The following is a 13809-nucleotide window of genomic DNA, read 5'->3' as shown; positions in this document are numbered from 1 at the left end:
GTGGTGAAACCCCATCTCCACTAAAAATACAAAAATTAGCCGGGTGTGGTGGCGCAAACCTGTGGTCCCAGCTACTAGGGAGGCTGAGGCAGGATAATTGCTTGAACCTGGGAGGCAGAGGTTGTAGCGAGCTGAGATTGCGCCACTGCACTCCAGCCTGGCTGACGGAGCAAGACTCCGTCTCAAAAAAAAAAAAAAAAGCTGGCCACAGTGGCTCACACCTGTAATCCCAGCACTTTGGGAGGCTGAGGCGGGTGGATCACCAGAGGTCGGGAGTTCGAGATCTGCCTGGCTAACATGGTGAAACCCTATCTCTACTACATGTATAACATTAGCTGGGTGTGGTGGCACACCTGTAATCCTAGCTACTTGGGAGGCTGAGGCAGGAGAATCGCTTGAACCTGGGAGGTAGAGGTTGCAGTGAGCCAGGATCACGCCACTGCACTCCAGCCTGGGAGACAGAGTGAGACTCAGTCTCAAAAAAAAAAAAATAATTGAGATGGAGTCTCACTATGTTGCCTAGGCTGGTCTGGAACTCCTGGCCTCAAACGATCCTTCTGCCTCAGTCTCCCAAAGTGCTAAGATTACAGGCATGAGCTACCATGCCCAGCCAAGCCAGGTGTTGGACATAAGCCTGGGCTCTGGCTCTGAATCTTCAACCACGCTGCAGCCACCTACTACCAATAGATCTGATTTGGCATTAAAGGGCAAACCCTCCTGATGCACCACAAAGCCCAGAGCTACCTACAGTAGTGTGGGGAAAGGAGAACCCTGGAAGGCTTTCTGTACAGGGCAGCATGTGGGGTTGAGAGACGGGACCCTTCCCAGCCTCTTCCTCTCCCCGCAGCCGCCCGTCTCCTCATCAGCCCGGCAGCCGAGGTGGTGGAAGGACAGGCAGTGACACTGAGCTGCAGAAGCGGCCTGAGCCCCACACCTGATGCCCGCTTCTCCTGGTACCTGAATGGAGCCCTGCTTCACGAGGGTCCCGGCAGCAGCCTCCTGCTCCCCGCGGCCTCCAGCGCTGACGCCGGCTCATACCACTGCCGGGCCCGGGACGGCCACAGTGCCAGTGGCCCCTCTTCGCCAGCTGTTCTCACTGTGCTCTGTGAGCAGCCACCACCTGTTGCAGCCTCCTGCCGGGACCCACCAGCCACCCCACCTACTCTAGGCCCCCCAGCCCTGTCCTGCCCTGCCCCATGGTCTATATCAGGAGGGCTGGGTCACAGACCTGGCCACAGTGGGCCTTTCCATGTGGGGCTGAAGTTTAGGAAATGAGGCTGGGGCCTTCTCTACCTCCCCATGTCTTTACCCTCCAATGCCAGCCCTGTGGGCTCCTCTGTCCCTCAGCTCAGCATGGGCACCACATCCATGCTTTGTCCTCATGGGTGAGCCCTGGGACACCACACTCCTCTATTTGTGCACATGCCCCACAGGCTGCGCTGGGCTCCCATAGACACCAAGGCAAAGCCCCTCAGCACAGGGACAGACAGCCCCCCTCTGCATCCGCCAAGCGGGGAGGCTCCGTGTAAGACCAAGGGCCTGATTTCAGAGGCTTCCCCTGACACGTGTGTGCCGGAGCCACGTCCCGGAACTGTCAGAGGGCAGCTGCCTCTGCAAAGTTTTCTGGTGTCTGAGTGAGATCACATGGGGGCCTTGGCTGATTGCTCTCTTTTGGCCAACTGTCTCCAGAAGCCTTCAGGAAGAGGCCATTCTATGCATTCGCTAGCATCACAGGAGCTGGCTTGGAGATCACAGATAAGCTGCAGGGCAGATCTTGAGGGGAGGCTCCGTGGTAAGGCATTGGGTGCAGGGTGGGAGCAGACAGCATGACCCCCAGGGATTGCTAGGTGGGCACCCTGCTCAGCAGCAGATGGGACTTATGCAAGGTGGCAGCCAGCCCATACAGCACCTTTGTCTGAGCTAGAAAATGGTGTTCCTTCTTCTGGGAAGACTCAGTAAGCATCAGGGCACAGCTTAGCTTGAGGAGCATGAGCCTAACTTGAGTTCCACCCACCCTGGTCTGGCTGCCCTTGTGCAGTGCACAGTCTGCACAGATGCTTGGGGCAGCCTTCGGGATCTGCCTTTGTCCAGTGTATTCTGGGAGCCTAGCCAGGCTTGTGGGGCCCTGGAGCATCCGTGGGATGAGTGCCCATGTTCTTCCTCCCTGCAGACCCCCCTCGACAACCAACATTCACCACCAGGCTGGACCTTGATGCCGCTGGGGCCGGGGCTGGACGGCGAGGCCTCCTTTTGTGCCGTGTGGACAGCGACCCCCCCGCCAGGCTGCAGCTGCTCCACAAGGACCGTGTTGTGGCCACTTCCCTGCCGTCAGGGGGTGGCTGCAGCACCTGTGGGGGCTGTTCCCCACGCATGAAGGTCACCAAAGCCCCCAACTTGCTGCGTGTGGAGATTCACAACCCTTTGCTGGAAGAGGAGGGCTTGTACCTCTGTGAGGCCAGCAATGCCCTGGGCAACGCCTCCACCTCAGCCACCTTCAATGGCCAGGGTGAGTCGGGCAGGGAATGGGTGGCCTGGGGGCAGGGGCTGGAGCTCTGGACTGTTCTGCTCCGAGGAGGATCTAATCAGGCAAAACCACTCTGTGCAGCAGTGGGGGCCCTTCGCTGCCCTCCTCCACATTCAGGAAGAGCGGAGCTGCTCCTTCCCATGATCTCTGTTCAGGCCGGGGATAGGCGACACAGCTGGTCTCTGAGGAAGGACTCCCCAGCTGGGACAGTTGGGCTGCCTTGTCCTCCTTCCCTGTACTACAACCCTCTCTGCCCAGGGCCCCCACAGTCCCCAGGGCCCACTTCTCCTAGGCTGCCCTGTGAGCTGGCTTGCTTTTCTCCCCAACCCTGTGGGCACCCCAGGGGGCCTCCTTCCTGTTCCTTCCAGGCTGGGCGGCTGGACCCCTGGCTCCTGGGGGCCGGGGGTGGTCAGTAAGCTGTGCCGCCTGCTCTCCAGCCACTGTCCTGGTCATTGCACCATCACACACGCTTCAGGAGGGCACAGAAGCCAACTTGACTTGCAACGTGAGCCGGGAAGCTGCTGGCAGCCCTGCTAACTTCTCCTGGTTCCGAAATGGGGTGCTGTGGGCCCAGGGTCCCCTGGAGACCGTGACACTGCTGCCCGTGGCCAGAACTGATGCTGCCCTTTACGCCTGCCGCATCCTGACTGAGGCTGGTGCCCAGCTCTCCACTCCCGTGCTCCTGAGTGTACTCTGTGGGTGACTGGCATGGGCAGCCTGGGGACTTGGAGGGTGGAGGGGTGGTCTGGGGAGAAGCAGGGGCTGGGCTGGGGTTTGGGGAGGAAAGAGCATGGCTTAGGCTGTGTGTGTGGCAGGAGGTGGGGGACATAGTGTGGCAGTTGTAATGTGGTGAGCTAGGCTGGGTGGCCTCAGCTCCCTCTGTTCCTGCAGATCCCCCGGACCCTCCAAAGCTGTCAGCCCTCCTAGACATGGGCCAGGGCCACATGGCTCTGTTCATCTGCACTGTGGACAGCCGCCCCCTGGCCTTGCTGGCCCTGTTCCATGGGGAGCACCTCCTGGCCACCAGCCTGGGTCCCCAGGTCCCATCCCACGGTCGGTTCCAGGCTAAGGCTGAGGCCAACTCCCTGAAGTTAGAGGTCCGAGAACTGGGCCTTGGGGACTCTGGCAGCTACCGCTGTGAGGCCACAAATGTTCTTGGATCATCCAACACCTCACTCTTCTTCCAGGTCCGAGGTGAGTGTCAGTCTTCTGAAGATATGGTAGACTCTGATGCCCTGGGGGCTACTCTGGTCAGACTTTGGGCTGGGTGCTGTGAATTTTGTGCAGAAATGTGTCTTTTTCAGTCCTGGTAAGGGCAGTTTCCAGCCAGCCAGCAGAAGGCCTCCCTTTGCCTCCAGCTAGATATTTTCACCTGTAATAACTGCAGCAGCCACTAGGAGGCAATGGCAATTCACAAAGTGGCTTGCTTGGTGGGAGCACTTTCTGAAATAACTTGTTTTGTGATCATATAATTTTGTTACATAGTAAACATTCTCATACATATGTATATTTATATTATGCATATATGTTTATGTATGAGTATATACACATACAAATATACATTATGTATATTCTTATGCATAATATATTCATATTCTTTATTTATATACACATACGTGTGTGTGTGTGTGTGTGTGTGTGTATAGTCTCTATAAAAATCCTCCCTCAGGCCGGGCACCATGGCTCATGCCTGTAATCCCAGCACTTTGGGAGGCTGAGGCGGGCGGATCACTTGAGGTCAGGAGTTCAAGACCAGCCTGGCCAGCACTCTACTAAAAATACAAAAATTAGCTAGGTGTGGTGGGGGCATTTGTAATCCCAGTTACTCGGGAGGCTAAGGCAGGCGAATCATTTGAACCTGGGAGATGGAGGTTGCAGTGAGCCAAAATTGTACTTCACTCTAGCCTGGATGACAGAGTGAGACTCTGTCTTAAAAAAAAAAATTCTCCCTAAACAAATAAACCAGGAAAAAGGAAAGATAATGCCCATAATGCGAAGGTCAAAGGAACATGTGTGTTTCTTTCACCACGGTGACCGACAGCACCAATTTTGGGACATTTACTTTGAGCCTCGGTTCTGTGTATCTTTTCTTACTTAGCATACCTATTTTGCAGGAAGAAATTGAAGGTTTGAGTTTTAGGAGCTTTTCCCCAGTTGCATGACCCTGCTAGCTGTGGTCTCAGGCATGGTCTGTGTTCTTGCTTAGCATTCCAGCTGTCCCTCCATCTCACTCCCTGCAACCTGGGGTTCTCCTGCTTCACACCCAGGGGCCACTGAGGAGCTGCCCTTTGCCTGGTCCCCAGGTCCTGTGCTCTTGTGGCCTGGAGTCTGGGTGCAGGGCTGGCCTGGCGAGAGCGCTCAAGATAACATAGCTGCTAACATTCCCTTCCAAGCCCTCGGTCACCCATGCTGAGTCCAGCTCCTAGTTAGGACAATGGCCCCGGGATGATCTAAATCCCTCCCTTTTCAATACTTTATGGGTTGAACCAACATTTGTCAGGAGCTAACACATGCAGGCACAGTGCCTGGAACTGGGGTTACAGGTCACACAAGTCCAGTGCCCATAAGGCTTACGCTTTGGTAGGCGAGATATGACTGACACAGTAAAACCATCCCACCAGGTGGTGGGAGGTAAATGCCAGGATGGAGCCTGTGCAGGAGAGTGGGGAGCAGGAGGGGCCAAGGCATGGGGCTGAGTGGGCCCTGGCGGTGGTCTGGAAGGGGGCTGCGGCTCCAACACACGGGGTTGGGTTGTGCAGTCCTAGGTGGACACGCACATGGTCCCAGACTGTGAGGGGTGTGGTGGAGAGCCCTCACCTGCTCTTGGTTTTCCCCTGCAGGAGCCTGGGTCCAGGTGTCACCATCACCTGAGCTCCAAGAGGGCCAGGCTGTGGTCCTGAGCTGCCAGGTACCCACAGGAGTCCCAGAGGGGACCTCATATCGTTGGTATCGGGATGGCCAGCCCCTCCAGGAGTCGACCTCGGCCACGCTCCGCTTTGCAGCCATAACTTTGACACAAGCTGGGGCCTATCATTGCCAAGCCCAGGCCCCAGGCTCAGCCACCACGAGCCTAGCTGCACCCATCAGCCTCCACGTGTCCTGTAAGGACTTTTGTCCCATCCAGGTGTGGGGGAAGGAATGCAGTCCCCCAGTCCTGGGCTGTGTCACATGACAGAGCCCTGGATGAGGGACCCTCTGGCTGGGTCCTGATCACTCCCCACCCTGTGTAGACGCCCCACGCCACGTCACACTCACTACCCTGATGGACACAGGCCCTGGGCGACTGGGCCTCCTCCTGTGCCGTGTGGACAGTGACCCTCCGGCCCAGCTGCGGCTGCTCCACAGGGACCGCCTTGTGGCCTCCACCCTACGAGGTGTGGGGGGACCCGAAGGCAGCTCTCCCAGGCTGCAGGTGGCTGTGGCCCCCAACACACTGCGTCTGGAGATCCACGGGGCAATGCTGGAGGATGAGGGTGTCTATATCTGTGAGGCCTCCAACACCCTGGGCCAGGCCTCGGCCTCAGCTGACTTCGACGCTCAAGGTCAGTGTGTGTGTGTGTGTGTGTGTGTGTGTGTGTGTGTGTCTCCTTTAAAAGAGGAGAGGAGGTGGGACAGGGTTCTAGAAGCCTGGGGGCACGGGAATAGTCCCCATTCCCACCCTTCCTAACGGTGGTGGACTCCAGACTTGAGTTTCTTGGGAGAACCTTTTATAAACACCAAATTTTACAAGTATGCCCAGTGGATGAAACTAAACAGGGAATTTCAGGAGAAAGTGCAGCAGGGGAGGGGAGGTCTGTGGTCTCCCCATTTGCCCCCAGCCAGGGTCAGGGAGGGGCTCAGGGCTTTCCAGGACTCTGTGGAACTCTACTTGGGACCACTCAGGAGCCAGTGGGCTATTCCCAAGCTTGACTTCTAAGCCCCATTTATAGATGGGCCACCCAAGGCTCCCAAAGGCCAAGGGGCTCCCCAGCAGTAGGAGTAGCTCGCCCACATGGAGACAGGTGGCCTGCTGTACGCAGCCTCAAGACCCTCACTGGTGTCCTGTGCCCTCCCTCTCCCCAGCTGTGAATGTGCAGGTGTGGCCCGGGGCTACCGTGCAGGAGGGGCAGCTGGTGAACCTGACCTGCCTTGTGTGGACCACTCACCCGGCCCAGCTCACCTACACATGGTACCAGGATGGGCAGCAGCGCCTGGATGCCCACTCCATCCCCCTGCCCAACGTCACAGTCAGGGATGCCACCTCCTACCGCTGCGGTGTGGGCCCCCCTGGTCAGGCACCCCGCCTATCCAGACCTATCACCTTGGACGTCCTCTGTGAGTCTGGCTGGATGCAGGGTGGGACTGACAGGAATGACAGAAGCCCACAGGGATCAGGGCATGGCCGGAACCCCACAGGTGTCCAGTGGGGAACTCGGTACCCAGTAGCTAGTGGAGCACTGGGCAAGGAGCATTAAGAGTAGGGGGCACTGGGGTGAGTCCTGTCTGGGCAGAGGAGCAGTGCCTCAGACTGGGTGGTTGGGAACCATTGGGGTGGGGAGCCAGGGCCCTCCTGAGTTTGAATGCCACCTGCAAACTGGCCTCCTGCAGGCTGCCGCCTGTGACTCCGTGTAAGCCTCTCATGCCCTGCAGACGCGCCCCGCAACCTGCGCCTGACCTACCTCCTGGAGAGCCATGGTGGGCAGCTGGCCCTGCTACTGTGCACTGTGGACAGCCGCCCACCTGCCCAGCTGGCCCTCAGCCACGCCGGTCGCCTCTTGGCCTCCTCAACAGCAGCCTCTGTCCCCAACACCCTGCGCCTGGAGCTGCGGGAGCCACAGCCCAGTGACGAGGGTTTCTACAGCTGCTCTGCCCGCAGCCCTCTGGGCCAGGCCAACACGTCCCTGGAGCTGCGGCTGGAGGGTAAGGCAGGGCCCAGGCCAAGCCCACTGAGATGGAAACCCACTGTGGTGTCTGGCTGGGCCCAGCTGATCCTGGCCTCCTTGGTACAGGTGTGCGGGTGATCCTGGCTCCAGAGGCTACCGTGCCTGAAGGTGCCCCCATCACAGTGACCTGTGAGGACCCTGCTGCCCAGGCACCCACCCTCTATACCTGGTACCACAATGGTCGTTGGCTGCAGGAGGGTCCAGCTGCCTCACTCTCATTCCTGGTGGCCACGCGGGCTCATGCAGGCGCCTACTCTTGCCAGGCCCAGGATGCCCAGGGCACCCGCAGCTCCCGTCCTGCTGCCCTGCAAGTCCTCTGTGAGCAGAGGGTCCTTGGCCAGGGCTGCCCAGGAGGAGGGTGGTGGAGGGTGCTTCTGGGCTCTGGTAGGAGTGGGCAAAGGACTGCAGTGGGCCCAGGAATGGGCAGTTGGGGAAAGAGGACATAGGTGCTAGAGCAAGAGACAGTCCTATAAGCCCTGCCTAGAGCACTCTGCCCACAGGACTCCTGGGAAGGTGTCACTTCTAGGAAGTGGCCATTGGTCCAGAGGCCTCAGCCTGGCCAACCCCAGGCAGCTAGGCAATGAGCAGTACAGGGTGCCTAAGCAAGGCCCCCATCTGTGCCCTGCCTGCCCACAGATGCCCCTCAGGACGCTGTCCTGTCCTCCTTCCGGGACTCCAGGGCCAGATCCATGGCTGTGATACAGTGCACTGTGGACAGTGAGCCACCTGCTGAGCTGGCCCTATCTCATGATGGCAAGGTGCTGGCCACGAGCAGTGGGGTCCACAGCTTGGCATCAGGGACAGGCCATGTCCAGGTGGCCCGAAACGCCCTACGGCTGCAGGTACAAGATGTGCCTGCAGGTGATGACACCTATGTTTGCACAGCCCAAAATTTGCTGGGCTCAATCAGCACCATCGGGCGGTTGCAGGTAGAAGGTGAGTGGAAGAGAGGGGAGGAGGAGGGGCTTTGATGCTCTCAGGTCCAAGTCCACGAGAGGGGCTGGAGCTCCCACTAGAGCGGGCTGTCTGGTCTGAGAAAGCTCTGCCTTGAGAAGCCTAATCTGGTGGAGGAGGCACAGCTCCCACTGGAGGGGGCACAGTTCCACCTTGGAAAGCCCTATACCAAGTCAGACTGAGTGAGACCTTCCCACAATGTGCAGAGGCCCCTCAGAGGTCCCACCCAGAGGCTCCAGCCCCCAAGGCCTACAGATCCCCAATCATCTCTCTATCCTCCGCCTGCAGGTGCACGCGTGGTGGCAGAGCCTGGCCTGGACGTGCCTGAGGGCGCTGCCCTGAACCTCAGCTGCCGCCTCCTGGGTGGCCCTGGGCCTGTGGGCAACTCCACCTTTGCATGGTTCTGGAATGACCGGCGGCTGCACGCGGAGCCTCTGCCCACTCTCGCCTTCACCCACGTGGCTCGTGCTCAAGCTGGGATGTACCACTGCCTGGCTGAGCTCCCCACTGGGGCTGCTGCCTCTGCTCCAGTCATGCTCCGTGTGCTCTGTGAGTGTGAACCCCCTCCTCCGCCTTAGTCTCCCCACATCTCACACGCCCACCTCAGTTCTTCCTCCTCTTCTGTCTGCCAAGAGTGAATGCTTCACGGATATTGAGTCCTGGGTTGGAATCCTGGCTCTCCCGCTGTCTGGTTGGGTGACCTTGTAAAATGGGGAATGCATCATTCACCTCATCTTGCAAGTAGTATAAGAAATAAATGGCTGGTGCAGGGGCTCATGCCTGTAATCCCAGCACTTTGAGAGGCTGAGGTGAGCGGATCACTTGAGGTCAGGAGTTCGAGACTAGCCTGGTCAATATGGCAAAACTCTGTCTCTACTAAAAATAACAAAAATTAGCATGGCATGAAGGCACACACCTGTAATCCCAGCTATTCAGGAGGCTGAGGCAGGAGACTCACTTGAGCCTGGGAGGTGGAGGTTGCAGTGAGCCAAGATCACCACAACGCACTCCAGCCTGGGTGACAGACTGAGACTCTGTCTCAAAAAAAAAAAAGAAAAGAAAAGAAGAGAAAAAACCAAAAGAAATAAAGCATGCTGAGTGTCTGGCACACAATAAGCCCTCATCAGTCTTGGTCTCCCACTCCAGCCTTCACCAAGGCCTACACTGTATCAGTCAGCTATTGCTATTGACCACAACAAAACTTACTGCTTCAAACAAAAGTCATGTTATTTGCTCAATTCTGTGGGCTGGGCTCAGCTGGGGAGTTCTTCTGTTGTTCACACCTCATGTGGCTGCAGTTGTCCAGTGGTCTCAGATGACTGCACGCTCCTGGCTGCCAGTTGGGCCACATGTGCCCAGCAGGCTGGCCTGGGCTTCCCACATTGTTGTGTTCCAACAAGTAGAGCAGAAGCTACAAGGCCGCTTGAGGTCTGGCTCTGAAGTTGCACAACATCACTTCTTTCTTCAATTGGTCAAACTGAGTCACAGATTCAAGGAGTGAGGAAATAGGTTCTGCCTCTTAATGGGAGGAGCAGCAAAGTCACTGTGCATGGGTACAGGGAGGGAGAAATTTGTGGTCATTTTCTGCAATCACCACACTCCCTTCCTCCCCACAGACCCTCCCAAGACGCCCACCATGATGGTCTTCGTGGAGCCTGAGGGTGGCCTCCGGGGCATCCTGGATTGCCGAGTGGACAGCGAGCCGCTCGCCAGCCTGACTCTCCACCTTGGCAGTCGACTGGTGGCCTCCAGTCAGCCCCAGGGTGCTCCTGCAGAGCCACACATCCATGTCCTGGCTTCCCCCAATGCCCTGAGGGTGGACATCGAGGCGCTGAGGCCCAGCGACCAAGGGGAATACGTGTGTTCTGCCTCAAATGTCCTGGGCTCTGCCTCTACCTCCACCTACTTTGGGGTCAGAGGTGAGGGGAGGGGGCTCCATCTCCCAGGCCACTCTGCACAAAAGCCCAGCTCTTAGGCCCAAAGGCTTCCTTCCCTGTATCCCTCCTGCCGCAGCATGATTTGCCTGTCGACTCTAAACTGATTGCTCGGGGCACCCTTGTGTGGAGAGCTTCAGCGATAAAGCAAAAGTTAGAAGGTGTCATCTTGGGTGGGTCCCCTTGGAAGGAAGCACTGGGGCCTGCAGCTGTGGCTGCTCTGAACCCCGCTCTGTGTTCCAGCCCTGCACCGCCTGCATCAGTTCCAGCAGCTGCTCTGGGTCCTGGGACTGCTGGTGGGCCTCCTGCTCCTGCTGTTGGGCCTGGGGGCCTGCTACACCTGGAGGTGGGTCTGGAGCTGGGAGTGGGCCAGAAGATTGGGGTAAGGCAGCCCACCTCGTCTTCTCCCCAAATTCCCCCAGGTCCTTTAGGACCTCCTATTAAGTTCACAGGCTGCCTACTTCCCAGACTGCCCCTCCAAATTGGAAATCCCTTCTAGAATTGTCCCTAAATCCTCCTTGCTGTAGTTTCCTTCTCTCCTCCTCTCTGCCCTGGCTGTGCTAAAGCAAGGGCTAGGGAGGAAGACAGAGGAAGCACCCAGTCTCCATGAGGTTCCCACGCTCTGGTGGTCTGGAGCCAACCTGTGGGGAGTGGGAGAGGAATGGGGGCAGGAGGTGGGGAGGGGAGAGGCTCTCTGAGTCCACCCTGGGCCTTGCAGAAGGAGGCGTGTTTGTAAGCAGAGCATGGGCGAGAATTCGGTGGAGATGGCTTTTCAGAAAGAGACCACGCAGGTATCCATTCAACACACACGGGCAAATATAATACCCAGCTAACCCACAGTGCCAACTGGCATCTGGAGACTGCTTTCATTTAGAGGATGGTGCCTGGGACCAAGGGGAGGTTGGGGAGAGTGTGCAGGGACCCAGGAGCCCCTCAGGAGATAGGAGAGCCCTGTTCTGCTTGGGGCAGAGAGAATCCCTGTGTCAGCTGGTGGCTGGCTTAGAGGACTAGGGGAGAGTGTGCAGGGACCCAGGAGCCCCTCAGGAGATAGGAGAGCCCTGTTCTGCTTGGGGCAGAGAGAATCCCTGTGTCAGCTGGTGGCTGGCTTAGAGGACTAGGGGAGAGTGTGCAGGGAACCAGGAGCCCCTCAGGAGATAGGAGAGCCCTGTTCTGCTTGGGGCAGAGAGAATCCCTGTGTCAGCTGGTGGCTGGCTTAGAGGACTAGGGGAGAGTGTGCAGGGAACCAGGAGCCCCTCAGGAGATAGGAGAGCCCTGTTCTGCTTGGGGCAGAGAGAATCCCTGTGTCAGCTGGTGGCTGGCTTAGAGGACTAGGGGAGACTTTCTGGACTTAGCAGCATCCTCTCTATTTCCAAGACACGTATGTTCTGACTCCCCCACCTTTGTTCTGAGGCCTCTTCCCCACTCCCAAGCCTGCCCATCACCTGGGCAGAAGTGAAAGTCAGTTTCTCCTCCCCTGTGGTGTGTCCCTTCTGCAGCTGATTCACCTGGTAGGCCTGGGCTCCAAGTCACACTTCCAGCCATGCACACTCCCACCAATCCTCTTGGGACCCTACCTGAGGCTGGGGGCCTGGGGGCCTGCCCTGGCTCCCAGAGGCCTCCTGTGACCAGGGTTTTCTCTGTGGGAAGCTCATTGATCCTGATGCAGCCACATGTGAGACCTCAACCTGTGCCCCACCCTTGGGCTGACCAGTGGTGTTGCCTGCCCTCCGGAGGAGAAAGTGGCCAGCATCTGTGATGACTCCAGCCTATGAATGTGAATGAGGCAGTGTTGGGTCCTGCCTGCCTCTATGAAAACAGCTCTGTGACATCTGACTTTTTATGACCTGGCCCCAAGCCTCTTGCCCCCCCAAAAATGGGTGGTGAGAGGTCTACCCAGGAGGGTGTTGACCCTGGAGGACACTGAAGCGCACTGAGCTGATCTCGCTCTCTCTTCTCTGGATCTCCTCCCTTCTCTCCATTTCTCCCTCAAAGGAAGCCCTGCCCTTTCACATCCTTCTCCTCGAAAGTCACCCTGGACTTTGGTTGGATTGCAGCATCCTGCATCCTCAGAGGCTCACCAAGGCATTCTGTATTCAACAGAGTATTAGTCAGCCTGCTCTAACGAGAGACCAAATACAGTGACTTCAACATGATAGAATTTTATTTTTCTCTCCCATGCTAGTCTGGCTGTTACGATGGTTTGTGATGTTGGGGCTCAGGATCCTTCTATCTTCCTTTTCTCTATCCCTAAAATGATGCCTTTGATTGTGAGGCTCACCATGGCCCCGCTTTGTCCACATGCCCTCCAGCCAGAAGAAGGAAGAGTGGAGGTAGAAGCACACCCATGCCCATGGTGGACGCAACTCAGAAGCTGCACAGGACTTTTCCACTCACTTCCCATTGGCTGGAGTATTGTCACATGGCTACTGCAAGCTACAAGGGAGACTGGGAAATGTAGTTTTTCTTTTGAGTCCAGAGGACATTTGGAATTGGACTTCCAAAGGACTCCCAACTGTGAGCTCATCCCTGAGACTTTTGACATTGTTGGGAATGCCACCAGCAGGCCATGTTTTGTCTCAGTGCCCATCTACTGAGGGCCAGGGTGTGCCCCTGGCCATTCTGGTTGTGGGCTTCCTGGAAGAGGTGATCACTCTCACACTAAGACTGAGGAAATAAAAAAGGTTTGGTGTTTTCCTAGGGAGAGAGCATGCCAGGCAGTGGAGTTGCCTAAGCAGACATCCTTGTGCCAGATTTGGCCCCTGAAAGAAGAGATGCCCTCATTCCCACCACCACCCCCCCTACCCCCAGGGACTGGGTACTACCTTACTGGCACTTACAAGAGTGGAGGGCAGACACAGATGTCGTCAGCATCCTTATTCCTGCTCCAGATGCATCTCTGTTCATGACTGCGTGAGCTCCGGGCTTTTCCTGGAGACCCTGCGTCGGGCTGTTAAAGAGAATGAGTTACCAAGAAGGAATGACGTGCCCCTGCGAATCAGGGACCAACAGGAGAGAGCTCTTGAGTGGGCTAGTGACTCCAACTGCAGCCTGGTGGAGATGGTGGGAGGAGCTAAGAGCCCTCTGCTCTAGGATTTGGGTTGAAAAACAGAGAGAGAAGTGGGGAGTTGCCACAGGAGCTAACAGGCTGGGAGGCAGTTGGGGGCCGGGTGAACTTTGTGTAGCCGAGGCCGCACCCTCCCTCATTCCAGGCTCATTCATTTTCATGCTCCATTGCCAGACTCTTGCTGGGAGCCCGTCCAGAATGTCCTCCCAATAAAACTCCATCCTATGACGCAACTGGAGTGAGTCTCTTTCTTGCAACCCAAACAGCTGGGCTAGAACAGAGGAGTCACATGTTAGTGGGGTTTATTCTTAGACACCATCTGTAGGAGGGGGCCAGGGCCTGCAAGTTACATGACATTTATCACAAATTACCTTATGCTGAAGTGATTTGTGTCCCTTTCTGCTCCTTGAG

At 57.2% G+C, this 13809-nt stretch overlaps 1 protein-coding gene across 1 annotated transcript in view; it reads left to right on the top strand.

Moving 5' to 3' along the window:
• SIGLEC1 (sialic acid binding Ig like lectin 1) overlaps window positions 1–13172 on the top strand; it is a 28904-nt gene extending 15732 nt beyond the window's left edge. The window contains exons 8-22 of the mRNA XM_034947181.3: window positions 848–1105; window positions 2171–2506; window positions 2962–3219; window positions 3416–3718; window positions 5365–5625; window positions 5755–6066; window positions 6587–6838; window positions 7154–7423; window positions 7513–7764; window positions 8083–8382; window positions 8689–8949; window positions 10017–10319; window positions 10578–10680; window positions 11053–11125; window positions 11982–13172. Of these exons, the coding sequence (XP_034803072.1) occupies window positions 848–1105; window positions 2171–2506; window positions 2962–3219; window positions 3416–3718; window positions 5365–5625; window positions 5755–6066; window positions 6587–6838; window positions 7154–7423; window positions 7513–7764; window positions 8083–8382; window positions 8689–8949; window positions 10017–10319; window positions 10578–10680; window positions 11053–11125; window positions 11982–12041 (3602 nt within the window). The 3' untranslated portion in view covers window positions 12042–13172. The remainder of the gene's footprint in view (window positions 1–847; window positions 1106–2170; window positions 2507–2961; window positions 3220–3415; window positions 3719–5364; window positions 5626–5754; window positions 6067–6586; window positions 6839–7153; window positions 7424–7512; window positions 7765–8082; window positions 8383–8688; window positions 8950–10016; window positions 10320–10577; window positions 10681–11052; window positions 11126–11981) is intronic.
• Window positions 13173–13809: the final 637 nt, after the last annotated feature.

The sequence above is a fragment of the Pan paniscus genome, chromosome 21 (genome assembly GCF_029289425.2).
Source record: "Pan paniscus chromosome 21, NHGRI_mPanPan1-v2.0_pri, whole genome shotgun sequence".
Classification (NCBI taxonomy): domain Eukaryota; kingdom Metazoa; phylum Chordata; class Mammalia; order Primates; family Hominidae; genus Pan; species Pan paniscus.
The sequence above is the reverse complement of the archived record's forward strand: the minus strand, read 5'-3'. Positions and strand labels throughout refer to the sequence as shown.